This window comes from Neofelis nebulosa, chromosome 2 (assembly GCF_028018385.1).
Source record: "Neofelis nebulosa isolate mNeoNeb1 chromosome 2, mNeoNeb1.pri, whole genome shotgun sequence".
Lineage (NCBI taxonomy): Eukaryota > Metazoa > Chordata > Mammalia > Carnivora > Felidae > Neofelis > Neofelis nebulosa.
In genome coordinates, this window is record NC_080783.1 from 67,236,106 (window position 1) to 67,250,936 (window position 14,831).

Genomic DNA, 14,831 nt, shown 5'->3' on the forward strand with positions numbered 1-14,831 from the left:
TATCATATAGAGCTTTGCAACTTGTGTATTTCACTCAACAGTGCATACATGTAAACTTGACTATTCAGTTCAATCTGTTATCCATTTTATCATCATATGAGCAAACTACAGTTATCCAATCCTATACTGGCCCACAGTTAATCTTTCTTTTAACTTTCAATACTGGGTTTTCTAGGTAATTGAGTCATCTGACACAGTGGCATTATGAGGGTTCCTGCTTCAGCACAGGTTTGTCAATACATGATGTTGTCAAACTTTAAAATTTTGCCAATCTGGGGCTCCTGGGTGTTTCAGTCGGTTAAGCATCTGATTTCGGCTCAGGTCATGATCTTACGGTTCGTGAGTTCGAGCCCCGCATCGGGCTCCGTGCTGACAGCTCAGAGCCTGGAGCCTGTTTCAGATTCTGTGTCTCCCTCTCTCTCTGTCCCTCCCCTGTTCACACTCTGTCTCTGTCTCAAAAATAAATAAATATTAAAAAAAAATTTAAAATTTTGCCAATCTGATGATATGATACATGTGAAATGGTGTCTTTTTGCAATTTTAATTTCCCTACTTAGTAACAGAGTTGAACATCTGTTCATATTTGTATCAGCCTTTTCTCTGTGTATTATCTGTTCATATTCTATAACTTTTTTATTACATTGGCTCTTTATTTTTGTAAGAGTTCTTTTTATATTCAAATACTATTTTCTTGTCAGTTAATGAACTGCAAATATTTTTTCTAGTATGCAGCTCATCTTTTCACTTTCTTGATGCTGTATTTGATCATATAAACAAGTTTAATGTACCCAAATGTATTTTCTTATGCTTTGTCTTTTTGGCATCATATCTGACATAAAGATATTTTCCTATATTTTTTCTTCAAGTTTTATAGTTTTGATTTGTTTTTTTTTACATTTACGTACTTAGTTCACTGGGAATTAATTTTCATGTATGGTATGAGGTAGGGACCTAATTTTATCTTTTTAAATGTGGCTGGCCAGTTGTTAAAAGGTCATTATTAGAACAGTCCCTCCTTTTCCAACTCAGTCTTCTCTGTCACATACCAAGTTGCATATTTAATCACCATTAAATATGATTCTGTTTCTAAGCTCTCTTTTATTCCATGTGTCGTCTGTCTGAGCTAATTTTATGTGTTTTAACTATTTTAGCATTTGAAGTATTGAAATCTGTAATGGTAAGCATGCCTTCCCTTTTCCTTATTCTTTTTCAAATTTTTTTTAGCCCTGACCCTTCCACAGAAGTTTTAAGATAAGCTGAATAGTTTTAAAATGCATTATGTAAATTTTTAATTTTATAAAATACAGAATAATATATATATTTTTCAGCCTCATTTTCTGTCTCTCTTTCTCTTTTTGCTGCGTTATTTGAAAGTAACTCCAAGATATCTATTATTTTTCCTGTAAAACGTCCACATACATCTCTAAGAGATGAGGACTTTGGGCCTGCATATGTTGGATGGGTGATCAGGGACAGTTCCAGAACCTGAAATCTAAAGAGTCAATCAATCATGCACAGACTGTTCCAGACATGATCTTAGGGCAAGAAAGGTTTGTTATGTTACACCTGACACTAATATTACACTGCATGTTAACTAACAGGAATTTAAATAAAAACTTAAAAAAAGAAAACTGAGCCAAGATCGATGTGGCTGAATTTTTGAGATGGAGGGAAGAAGGAGAGGGGAGGATGGGGAGGAGGGCAAAGGCTCAATCATGGAGCTGTACAGGGTTTTGGAGGCCATAGTAATGAGTACATCTGAAAGCAACTTAAGGATTTAAGCAGGAAAGTGGAGATCCAATATACTCCTGCACAGAGATAAGACTGAGGCTCCAACAAGAGAGGAGGCAGAAAACAGCTGGAAGGCTCCTGCAGGGGTCCAGGAGAGAGATGAAAGACAGATGTCCTTGGCTGGCAACACAAATGGAGGTAAGTGGACAGATTTGAGACATATTTATAGAACACATGACTGTGCTAGGAAAAGCAAATAAGGAAACAAAACCAGAATTCTCAATACGTTGGAATAAAGAGCTACGCTTAATGGTACCATTTATTATGGCTAAACCTGAGGTCCTGATGCTGAATTTAAAGCAAACCAAACCAAACTAAATGAACTGTATTTATATAATGTTAGTGGTCTGACTTGGTAATCCCTTTTTTTCTTAGTTGATTCAAAGGATGGTGAAGGTGAAAGCAACTTGGATTCCCTCAAGTGTGCTGTACAGCTACTGCATAAATAGCTGCACAGCATCCAATTAAACAGTGATGTTTCTGCCTAGGAAAGCTATATATAAGCAAATGAAACCAGAAAGGTACATGCTGGGAATACAGAATTACAGTGGGGCCCTATTTAAAACACAGCTCGCCATTAGATGTATTTGGACATAATAACTGTTATATCAGAATCCTGATATATCACAATGATACCCATCAAAATCATAAATTACACAGTTAGCTTGTAAATCTGTATGTATTTCCACTGATGTCCATGCCCTTATAAAGTCCTACAATAAATGCATTCTTTTTTTGTTTGTATGGTTTAGTTGTACTAAAACAAGACAACGCTTTACAAAGCTAACTGTCATTTATCAAGTATGTAACAGTAATTGTACCTACACCAGTATAAGTCCTAAGAACACACGTTTCAGCTCTGTAAATCTCCAGAAAAGATAAGGTGTGTGTACAAATAACTACAATGTAAGACAGAATACAGTCAGCGTTGGAGACATGCTTTAGTGTTAATAGACTATGAGTTTCTACAGAAGCTGAATCATGCCTCATTTACTTTTATATTTCTGGCTCCTAGGACTAGTGCAATGAATAGCAAAGAGTACATGCTTAATAAGTGTCTATTCATTCATCCATTTATCTAAATATTTATTAAGTGCTTACTGGAAGTTAGGCGTACAGAGACCTGTTCCTGACTTTGATGAGCTTACACTCATTCCTTCCAAACTCATTTTGAGTGCCCCGCTTAAAGGGAGAAGGATATATATGGAGGCAGGGTCCTCAATGACAAGAAGGAGCTGCTGTGTATGAGGGAGAAGGTGGCGTGACTTCAGTCTGACACACTCAGTGCTGTGAAATGGGAGAGAAAACTGGGGGCACCGAGCAGGATGGTAGTAGGGCAACAATGAGCAGCTGAATCTGAAAACACAGTGTTTGTCATTTTCTTTAAAACTTCTTTAAAGTTTTTACATATTTGGGGGCACCTGGGTGGCTCAGTCAGTTAACTTTCCGGCTTCAGCTCAGTTCATGATCTTGAAGTTTCTGGGTTTGAACCCCATGTCGGGTTCTGTGCTGACAGCTCAGAGCCTGGAGCCTGCTTCATGTTCTGTGTCTACCTCTCTCTCTGCCTCTCCCCTGCTCTCACTCTGTCTCTCTCTCTCATAAATAAACACTTAAAAATTTTAAAAATAAATAAATAAAGTTTTCATGTATTTGCATAAAAAGGAAATATGGAGTGAAGAATATGGGAGGAAAATGGTTAAAAGTCCTGGCCTCCAAATTAAAAAAAAAAAAAAAATAATGAAGTAAATGGTAAAGGGTAGAAAGATATGTAAAAACAAGAGGTGGGTGCTTTACTGGGGAAAACAAGAGGATGAGGTAAAAAAAGGAGTTGGGGAGGAAGGACATGGAAGGAAAAGGGGTTGTGGTCTGAGTGTGGAACACTGAAATTTGATTGGTGGTAGAGCTGTTCTAATTTGTAACAATATTCTGGATGAGGCTGTGGACATAAACAGCTGACTGAAATGGAGGTAAAGGACATAAATAGAATAGAAATAAAGACTTCAGAATAGAGGTGGTCAAGGAAATATGAAGCTAATGGTTCAGTGAGCCATCATATGCCTACTGACATCATGGTTTGGGGGGAAATACTGGGATGGAAAGAAGATAGAAAACCACTGCCAAAGTTTTGAATGTTGGTGAAATACCAAAAGACTTAGTAAAGAGCAGGGTAAAATGAGAGACTTGGTAAAGTTTTCACGGAGAAAGAAGTATTTGATGTGAACCTTAAAGCAGGTATAGAACTTCATAGAGATTGGGAGGCAGAGAAGACATTTCAGCCTGAAGGATTGTCTAAATGCCAGAGGAGGCAGCAATGGTTAACTATCTCTGATTCATCACACTGGATCTCTCAGATCTCTCAGATGAAATGATCTGAAAACAACTCCATTGTATTGGAATTGGACTTTACAGTGCATTCCTATGAGTATTTTCTAAATGGACCACTAACTCATATCTATCTTCCTACACTCCAAATTCTCCCAACTACTTAACTTTCATATCCCCAACCAACTAAATACCTACAGATTCAACTGCTCTATGTCTGCTGTTTGGATGGGGACACTGACCTCGTATAAGCACATCTGCAACTGGTTCCAGGTCCGATCTTCCAAGGCCATGCTAAAAGGTTCTTCTTCAACATAAGGGGATGCAGAGGGTCTGGAGATCTCTTATTTTAACAGTAGCTTTGCAGAGGTGTCTTGACCTATGCTGCTTATTTTTTCTTACTTGGTCTCAGCTCTAACTTAAGATGCTATTTTGATCCTTGTTCTTTGAATCATATTATCACAGAGTAGACAGGAGATTTTGAGGGTCACGTGACCCTACCTCCTGCTTAATCAAAGACTTCCCTTGATACACCTGTGTTAGGTTTCTGCCTGAACACTCCTCTAATGTTTGAAAAATCAAAGACTCAGGGATAGATTGCCACATTTATCTATGGGATAGTAAGTTCTCAAAGTAAACCACACTGCTGGATAGACATGATCTGCTCCTGTATCTTAAGTTGTATTTACTACTTGTAGTCTATTATTTTGTCATGTCTGAAAGCACTTAACTCAGAGCCTGTAACATAAGATATACTCTATTTGTTGAAACTGAAACTAAATTTTCAATGCATTTTGACTGCTAGGTTAAGAGAATAGGTTACTTCTAGTACAAAGTTTCATGTCAAAATCTGTTTTCTGTGGATTCTTTATCTCAAACCTCTTTAAGAAATGTGCAGTCAGTGGGACGGAAGACATACTGGAGAAACAGGCTGACTTGGGTGCACATGGTAGCATATGTCCTGTGTGTTCAGAGAGAAAAGGGAGACAAGTAAGAAAAGAAAGAGGGAGGGAGGGAAACAGATTATAATCTCAGCCCTTGGGTAAATTAGGAATATATCTCTGAATGGTGATTTCTACTTTTAGAATATAGTTACAATAATAGCTTCTAATCAGACAACAATTCTTGGATAGAAATGAACTCAAGAATGTGAAAGTGTTTTTTAAATGAAAAAATCGCAACCCTATGTAAAACGTCTACTACCTGCTTTCATATGTAGCTTAGAAGATCTATCCTTTTACCTCTTGATATTTTCACTTCCTAAATACTGTACATGTATTTGTAGAAACACTGTTTCGGGAAAAAGAATGTGTTCCTTTCGGGAGGATGTCTCATCACATAGCTTCTCATTACTCGTGTGAAGTGCCAAGAACCTTAAAAGGGCAGGAAAAAAATCATTCCTCTCTAGCTTCTCTGCAGCTTTCCTTTCGACAGTGCTCAAGTACAGGCTGATTGGCTATGGAGCCACAGGGATTTGATGAAACAAAGCGTTCCACAGCAATACAGAATCCAGATGCTTCTATCTCAAGGGAAGTACACGATGTGACCTTGGTTGATGGCTGGTAAGCATGCTAGTTGCCTAGCAAAACTCAGAAGTCCATGAAAAGAGGCCTAATTTCCTTATTGATTTATATTTTGAAGCTTTTATTGTTATAATGTGATGTGCTACAAATTGAATATCTAAGAAAGCTTAGAATAGCATGGAATTTTTTACTACTATAGCTGCTGACACATACCAATCTTATCAATGCCTGTATTTGTAATGATAACAAAATGTTGTTACACAATATGTTAATCCCTGCAAAGTACTGAGTACATGGGATATTTTTAATTTGAAAGATGAGCTCATGATGGTGAGATTTAAATAACCACATTACAAAAAATCTCAATGTGAAACTAAATTTGGTTTCCTAATGCCACACAAATTTGATAGTCATCAAAAATCATTCTTTACTCTAAGACCGGTTTTTTTTCTGAAAGTAGAGACATATATTAAAGAAACAGGATTCACCACTAATAATATTCCTAAAAGTTTAGATCCACAGATTTACATGCAGATAAGACCACTGCTGATAAGTACATATTTTAATCTAGATGAAAAAAGAAATAAAACATATTTTTAAAATTTGCATATCAATTTTAGGACTAGTGAATAATCTGAAATACATTTCTAGAAACAAGAAACCCTTTTAACTACCCCTTTCACATTAGTTAATATGCCCAGGTCTTTCATACAGTAAATATTCTAGGCAGAATTTTTATCTCTTGATTCTTTGCTTTTCCTACTATTCTTCTCCCTCTCCATAATAAAAATATGGTAAACTAAGCAGACTACTAAATGACAAGGGCATTGTTTAATTAAATCAATTAAATTTCTAAAAATTGTGAAAAATCTCTGCCAGGTTTCATTTAATACAGTTAAATCAGCAATTTAGTAAACGAACACATTGCCAGCCACCACTGATAATAAACAATGAGCTGAAACATTTTGATAAGTTTTTGGACATCATTAAATATGTCTATTTTCTTCAATAGAAAAATCACTTCGATTACACATAACTTATTAAAGCCTTTACAAGTTAGCGAAGAAACTGGATGATTTAGCGGATCACGCCATTTCAATCAATCTGCTGTCCACATACATAAACACAATTTGAATGACAGTCATCATTTTAGGTTAAGTTTAAGATTTATTTGTTGAGGGAGACATAAAATATCAACAGAAATGAAAACTAATAAATACGAAAATTCATTCATCTTTTTAATACCTCAAAAAATCAAATCATTTTCAGTGCTAAGGTGCCATACCATTTCTTGCCTTTATGACAATAGAAGTAAAATTTTGTATTCTGGTTTCTTTCTTTCTTTCTTTCTTTCTTTCTCTCTTTCTTTCTTGAGAGAGGGTTCAAGTGAGCTAGGGGCAGAGAGAGAGAGAGAGGGAGGGAGAGAGAGAGAGAGAATCCCACGAGAGGCAGAGAGAGACAGAGAGAAGTGGGGCTCACCCGAAGCAAGGCTCGAGCTCACCCGATGCGGGGCTTACTCACGAACTGTGAGATCATGACCTGAGCTGAAGTCAGATGCTTAACGGACTGAGCCACTCAGGCACCCATGTTTTTCTTAATTTTATCTCATGAGCATTTTATATACTGTCAGAAGATCTTCACAACTATTATGAAAATAATTGTGTAAGTCACCATAATTTAATGGATCATTTCCCTGCTCTTAGACATGTTACTTTTCTCTTCCCCACCTCCTACTCCCATTTTTTGATACTACCACTAACCACCAACATTTTCATTGATGTAGTTTTCCCCTCATTTTTGATGTTTCTCCCTTCAGGTAAATTATCTGAAGTACAGCATAGATATGAATATTATTATGGCTCTTATATTTCCCAAGTGCTTTCTAAATTTCACTACCATCAAAATAAAAAGCTTCTGCACAGCAAAGGAAACAATCAACAAAACTAAAAGGCAACCAACGGAATGGGAAAAGATATTTGCAAATGACATATCAGACAAAGGGCTGGTATCCAAAATCTATAAAGAACTCACCAAACTCCACACCCAAAAAACAAATAATCCAGTGAAGAAATGGGCAGAAAACATGAATAGACACTTCTCTAAAGAAGACAACCAGATGGCCAACAGGCACATGAAAAGATGCTCAACATTGCTCCTCATCAGAGAAATACAAAACCACACTCAGATATCACCTCACGCCAGTCAGAGTGACCAAAATGAACAAATCAGGAGACTATAGATGCTGGAGAGGATGTGGAGAAACGGGAACCCTCTTGCACTGTTGGTGGGAATGCAAACTGGTGCAGTCACTCTGGAAAACAGTGTGGAGGTTCCTCAAAAAATTAAAAATAGACCTACCCTATGACCCAGCAATAGCACTGCTAGGAATTTACCCAAGGGATACAGGAGGGCTGATGCATAGGGGCACTTGTACCCCAATGTTTATAGCAGCACTCTCAACAATAGCCAAATTATGGAAAGAGCCTAAATGTCCATCAACTGATGAATGGATAAAGAAATTGTGGTTTATATACACAATGGAGTACTACGTGGCAATGAGAAAGAATGAAATATGGCCCTTTGTAGCAACGTGGATGGAACTTGAGAGTGTGATGCTAAGTGAAATAAGCCATACAGAGAAAGACAGATACCATATGCTTTCACTCTTATGTGGATCCTGAGAAACTTAACAGAAACCCATCGGGGAAGGGAAGGGAAAAAAACCCTAAAAAACAAAGAGGTTAGAGTGGGAGAGAGCCAAAGCATAAGAGACTCTTAAAAACTTAGAACAAACTGAGGGTTGATGGGGGGCGGGAGGGAGGGAAGGGGAGGTGATGGGTATTGAAGAGGGCATCTTTTGGGATGAGCACTGGGTATTGTATGGAAACCAATTTGACAATAAATTTCATATATTAAAATAAATAAATAAATAAATAAATAAATAAATAAATAAATAAATTTCACTACCATCAGTAGCAATGTATGTACCTATGATTTATACAGTGACTTTCACCAGCACTTAGGTATCAGCAGTTTTTACTGGAGAGGAGTGCTAATCTCACAGAGATAAAATTTCTGTGATTTCATACTAACAGAATCTCATTAGTATTATTTTAATCTGCATTATTATTACTATTGTTACATGCTTTAAAATTTTGCTAATCATATTTCCTATTGTTTGGATTGCCTCTGGAGGTTATCTAAAAGATTCATATGTGTTTTTAAATTAAATATAATAAATAATATATTTAATATCAGTATTTTGCAATGTGACTTTTTTTGTTACTTCAAAACTCGGGTAATGATCCCATGTCTGACAAATAAACAATATCCCCAAAATTTGATTTTTTAAAATCTGTTTAATCCACCTGGAATATATTTTGGCATATGTTGTGAGATGTGTATCTAAATTACTTCTATTTCAAACTCTAACACCATCACCATTTATTACATACTTCTTCCCTTCCCCATTGCTCTATAAGGCTCTATTCTTTTTTTTTTTTTAAATGTTTTTACTTATTTTGAGAGAGACAGAGCATATACTTTTGGGATGTGGGGGAGGGAGAGAGAGAGAGGGAGAGGGAGAATCCCAAGCAGGCTCTGTGTTGTCTGCATAGAACCTGACGTGGGTCTCAATCTCACAGTGAGAGATCATGACCTGAGCCAAAATCAAGAGTTGGACACTCAATTGACTGAGTCACCCAGGCACCCCTGTAAAACTGTATTCTTACACATTAAACTCTTATATATAACATGCTGAGACTTTCTATACTTTCCTAGATCTAGCACAGTATCAAAAAAGTTAAATTAATAATTTTCTACTATGATTTGATATCTGGAATGGCTTTTCAACATTTATACTGTCTTTTTAAAAATATACCTTTATTCTCATTAGCTTATTTTCCAAATAGATTTTTATCATTCTATCACCTTCTAAGAAAATCCAATTGAGGCTTTTGAGACTATACTAATATTTATAAATTAATATGGAAAGCTTTAATAACTTTATTTATCTTTATATCTGGAAACATAACCTACCTCTTTACTAATTCAAAATAAACAACATTTATTTTTTATTCTTTATTTTAGAGAAAGAGAGTGCATGCAAGCAGGGGAGCAGGGCAAAGGGAAAAAGAGAGAGAGAGAATCTCAAGCAGTCTTCATGCTCAGTGTGGAGCCTGACTTAGGGTTCGATCCCACAACCCTGGGATCATGACCTCAGCCAATGTCAAGAGTCAGATGCTCAAACAACTGAGCCACCCAAGCGCCCCACAATAAACAATATTTTAAAGATATGTTCAATGCTATATAATTAAAGGGCAGTATGAGATAATGGAAAAAGTGGAGACTATGGAGTGAGGTACACACATACACACATATATATCTAGGCTCAAATCCTGTGTGACCTTGGGCAAGATGTTTAGCCTCTCTGAGCCTTACATATTTCCTCTATACACTGAAGGTAGTGGTACTTCTAGAATGGACGGAAAGAGTAGGGATAATGTATATCCCTACATTGGAGCTGTATAGCTCCAAAGCTATTAAAGCATTTATATACCCAATAAATATTAGCTATGATCATAATTTTCAATATAAAATGTGCTTAGTAAAGTTCTTTCATGTGTATTATCTCACTTGTTCTGTTGATCTTCACAAAACTCTACTGGATGATGATAATGATGTTATTACCACTGTTAATACTAAGACCTAATATGTACACATGTATCTTCTTTTAAATCAAAAACACAAGCTCATTTCATATCATCATGACATATATAAATGTATTTGCAGATTATTTACATTACACAATTGCCTTGTCCCTGAATACTTTATGATTTTTTTGTTGTGATAATTATAATTGCTCTTTCTTTATATTTTCTATTAGTTTTGCTTGTTTAAAGGAATGCTTTTGATTTTAGTTTGTTTCATGCTCAACAGTTTTATTGAGATCTTTATTTCCTTTAAAATTATTGTTTATTCTTTTGGTTTTCTGGGTTTTCACATTTCCAAATTATATTCCATGTTATAGGATTGCATATTAATAAAATCAGTCACTTAACTGAAAAATGGAAAAACTAAGACTAGTTATTTCTCATGGTATCATGATATGGTAAAATCTTCCTGTTGGAAAATAACTTTAAGAAGATCATTTAGCTATTACTAGCCAGTTTCTTTTAGCTTGCAGATTGTATTAAGAATTTTCTGGGGGCTCTGAGCCTGAGTGTCTCAGTCAGTTACGTGTCTAACTTCGGCTCAGGTCGTGATCTCATAGCTCGTGAGTTCAAGCCCCGCATGGGGCTCTGTGCTGACAGCTCAGAACCTGAAGCCTGCTTTGGCTAACACACAGTGTGACAGAAAGAGGAATCAATGAGAAGGCATACATCTCTATTTTTTCTTTGCGGGCTTTAAATATTATTCTTGGGGATAAAGAATAAAGGAACGAGTAGAAAGAAGTATAAACCGCATGCACTTACACACTTGGGAGAGTTTTGTACCCTTCTTGTTTCTTATTGCAGGGGTGGCACGTTCTTTCTCATTATAACTTAGACTTCCCGCTCCCAAATACATCTATTTTTTCCCGCCCCAGAATATCATTTCAGCTTTGGGAGGATAAATTTCTGTGTCTGGACTTGTCTTTCCCCAAATATTCTCAGTAGGGTGCTCCCTTTTAAAATTAATAATAATGAAATACAATTTTGCGGGCGCCTGGGTGGCTCGGTCAGGCGGCTGTCTTCGGCTCAGGTCACGATCTCAGGGTTTGTGGTTTGAGTCCCACATTGGGCTCAGCAGATCCTCTGCCTCGCTCTCTCTCTGCCCCACCGCTGCTCTCTCCCTCTCTCATTCTCTCTCAAAAATAAACATTTAAAAAATTTAAAAAATACCATTTTTTCATTGAATCAGTTGGTTAACACTATCAAAATAATCCACTCCCAAAAGCAATCCAAATAAAAGAATCTACTGATACCTCAAAAATGCTTCTTTTTTTACTTAATCATGTTTTGCTTTTAAATCAATTACAAGGACAAAACAAAACTAGTAATAAAGGTTCAAAACAATGACCAAGATGATACAATTATTTTCACTGCAGAACCAGACAATTAGCTTAAGGTATGGTTTCTGTACTCACGGGGAAAATGATTAGAAGTGGATGGATTGACACTGTCCCCACTGTCAGCACTCTCGCTGCTGGAAACTTCATCATCTGATTCCCGCACAGAGGAGCAGGGTGAAGAGCCGTCAACTTCTTCAAACTTCCTCTTTAAAATTCCACTCATAGCTGCAGCGCTGTCACATGTACCTGTAACAGGAACGGGAGCAATGAAGCATTGAAACATTTGACCGCTAGATGTGTAGCCAAGGTCTCCAGAGTCATTTTTATGTGTGTGTGTGTTTTTTTTTTTTTTATACATGAGCTGAGTCTTTCCTTGAAAGGATCACTAAGCAGTTTTTTAAAAATATTTTCAAATTAACAAAACTTAAACTAAAATTAAATACGAGCAATTGACCATTTGGTTACCAACCATTTTTTAGAGACACAGCTTATTTTAATATAATTTCTCTATTCCTTTTTGTTGGCAAATTGAGAAAATCTACCCGAGTCCATGAAATCCTGTAATGAAAAAAGTGTCAATATCCCCCAAAGTCTTAAATGATTACTGCCTTACATAAAATTCATCCAGAAGAAACACAGATAAGTATGCAAAAACCTCATACTCAAGTTTTAAAATGCAAGAGCCTAATTAGCTGAACACAACAAAGCATATGAAATCGGTTCTAAATTTTAGGTAGTTTTCATTTCAATACTGCAATTAGATGAAATGTGTTCCCATGATACCTGGTTACCAAAGCTGTTGCCACTGTTTCAGAAACTTCCTAAGGCTATTTACCTGGGAAACAGCCTTTAGTGGGCAGGGGGAAAGGTGGGGGTAGTTTCTCCTAAATGCTTTCTCTAGGATGAATGGGCTTTCTTCTCTCCTTGGGCTGCCCTTTCTCCACCTTCCCCATTTACCTTGACATATGCACAGTCAGCTAAAGAGCATAAACTTTCCTTGCAGTGTAAGGATATTTCGGGGAATAACCTATATATAAATTAGCTTAGATATGTATGTACATGGTCTTCCATTGCTAAATTAGGTTAACTTAGCTAAAAGTATTACTAAGTTGATTCCATGCATTCCAACTTCTATCTCATTTACGTCAGCTAATTTTAAGTCTCATTTGAGTTCGTGAAACCGTTATCTCCTTTTCCTGCCAGAGTGAAGCCTTCAGTCCTGTTGATCAAGAGAAAGCAAGACCCTTGAAACTATTCTAGATACTGCCCTCAGACATCTCTGAAGTCACCCTTTCTCTGTGAAGATCACACAGCAAGGCAGCACGCCCAGGTCCCCTCAGCTGAGCCAGCTCTCCCGAAAAGTCTAATTCTGTAGTTTTTAAAGTGGGTTACTTGGATTAGCAGAATCAGCATCACTGGGGAGGGCCACTGGCCCCACTTCAGATCTACTGAATCAGACACTTCCAGGAGGTAGTGCCTGGCACTCTGTGTACTCATATCGGAGGACCACTTGTCTAATTTCTAGTCTGCTCTCCAGCAGCTCCCTTCCTTGGGGGTGTCCACTTCCTAGTCCTAGAGAATGACAAAACCCAGTACTTAAAACCTAGTCAAAATCTCTTCTTTGGCCATCTTTGTGTGTTTTCTAGTAAAATTAAATATAGTATTAAGTGTCTCATAAGGATTTACCATTAATTTCAATATTTTCCATTCATCTGAGTACATGTTGAGTTACTGGTATGTATATGCTTGACTCCTTCGGTGGAGTAGGTGACACAAAAGGGAGTAGAACATGTTCCCTGCCCTCAAGGAGCAAACACCCACTATGCGGCTCCATCAAATTGAGAGTACTCCCAAATTCATGTTCTACTGCCTTGTTTTACTAAATCACGTCTTTTACATGACTTATACTAACAATGGAGAGAACAGACGCCGTAAGAAGATATTGCACTGTCCACTCTTCTGAGAATAAAATCTCTACCCTGACTCTGATTTTACCACTATTCAAATTAGCATATTATTTTCTCTATCTTAAAGAGTATGAAATGCATAAAATGTGCATGCATATTGCAGATCTGAGCAGGGCAAGAGAACAAAAGATATTTTAAGTAAAGTTCTTGAAATAAAAGTAGGACAGGATATAAATTTTAAAATGGTTCACTTCAAACAAGATGCAAAGTAATTCATGAGGGAGAGCCTCCAAGACACAAAGTAATAGAAGATGGAAACCCATGTTTAAAAAGTACGTTCTTATAATAAGATAGTGCAATGGGAACAGTTACAAACCATATCCGTAAGTTCCCTCCGCTCCCAGCTTCCTTAGGAAAGGCAGATTTCTCAAGAACCAAAGACATTCAATTGCACCACAGACAACGTTTCAATATGGTAAAGTGGTACTTGGTACTCTTCCTTGTTTGCTTCCTCAAGAATAAGAGGGGAACTTTTTGGAGGGATGACAAGGAAATTGAAAAGTCTCTTTTTCTTTTTGTTATTATATTTTGGGACTGGCAAGCAATGGAGTTGAAGGTTAGATACAATTTCTGTCCACATCTTTAAGGCTGAAAGAACCTGAGCTAGACCCAGCTCAAAGGAAAGAAGGAACTGACCCTTTAGGTTGGGATTAGTATATAAGCTAGAAATTAAAAATTCAAATAATTACAGGGGCACCTGGATGGCTCAGTCAGTTAAGTGTCTGGCTCTTGATTTTAGCTCAGGTCACAATCCCTAGGTCATGAGTTCAAGGCCAACTTCAGGCTCTGTGCTGGCATTGCGGAGCCTGCTTGAGATTCTCTCTCTCTCTCTGCCCCTCACCCACCTGTCTCTCACAAAATAAAGAAATAAACTTAAAAAAATTCAAGTTATTACAGAAGTGCATAACCTTAACATACATATGATACTGGTTAAGTGCTGATTGCTTGTGCAGCAAACAAGCATAATACTTGACTAGTTGCACTGCCTTTAAAAAATATTATGTGAGTGTAATAAGAGGTCATGACAAATCATGAGGCCAAATGACCCATCGCTTAAAGGAATGTAACCCTTCATTTAAACCCAACAGTGGAGTGGTAAAAAGATCATGTGGTTTTCTTCTACATCGTCTATACTATCTCACTGGGGAAGAGAAGAATATGCGAATTTAGAGGGAA

At 37.0% G+C, this 14,831-nt stretch overlaps 1 protein-coding gene across 3 annotated transcripts in view; it reads right to left on the reverse strand.

Annotated features, from left to right (window-relative positions):
* CSRNP3 (cysteine and serine rich nuclear protein 3) overlaps positions 1-14,831 on the reverse strand; it is a 212,609-nt gene that overhangs the window by 75,041 nt on the left and 122,737 nt on the right. For all 3 annotated transcript variants that reach the window (XM_058715076.1, XM_058715077.1, XM_058715078.1), the window contains one exon: positions 11,764-11,934. In XM_058715076.1, coding sequence (XP_058571059.1) covers positions 11,764-11,934 — 171 coding nt within the window. The remainder of the gene's footprint in view (positions 1-11,763; positions 11,935-14,831) is intronic.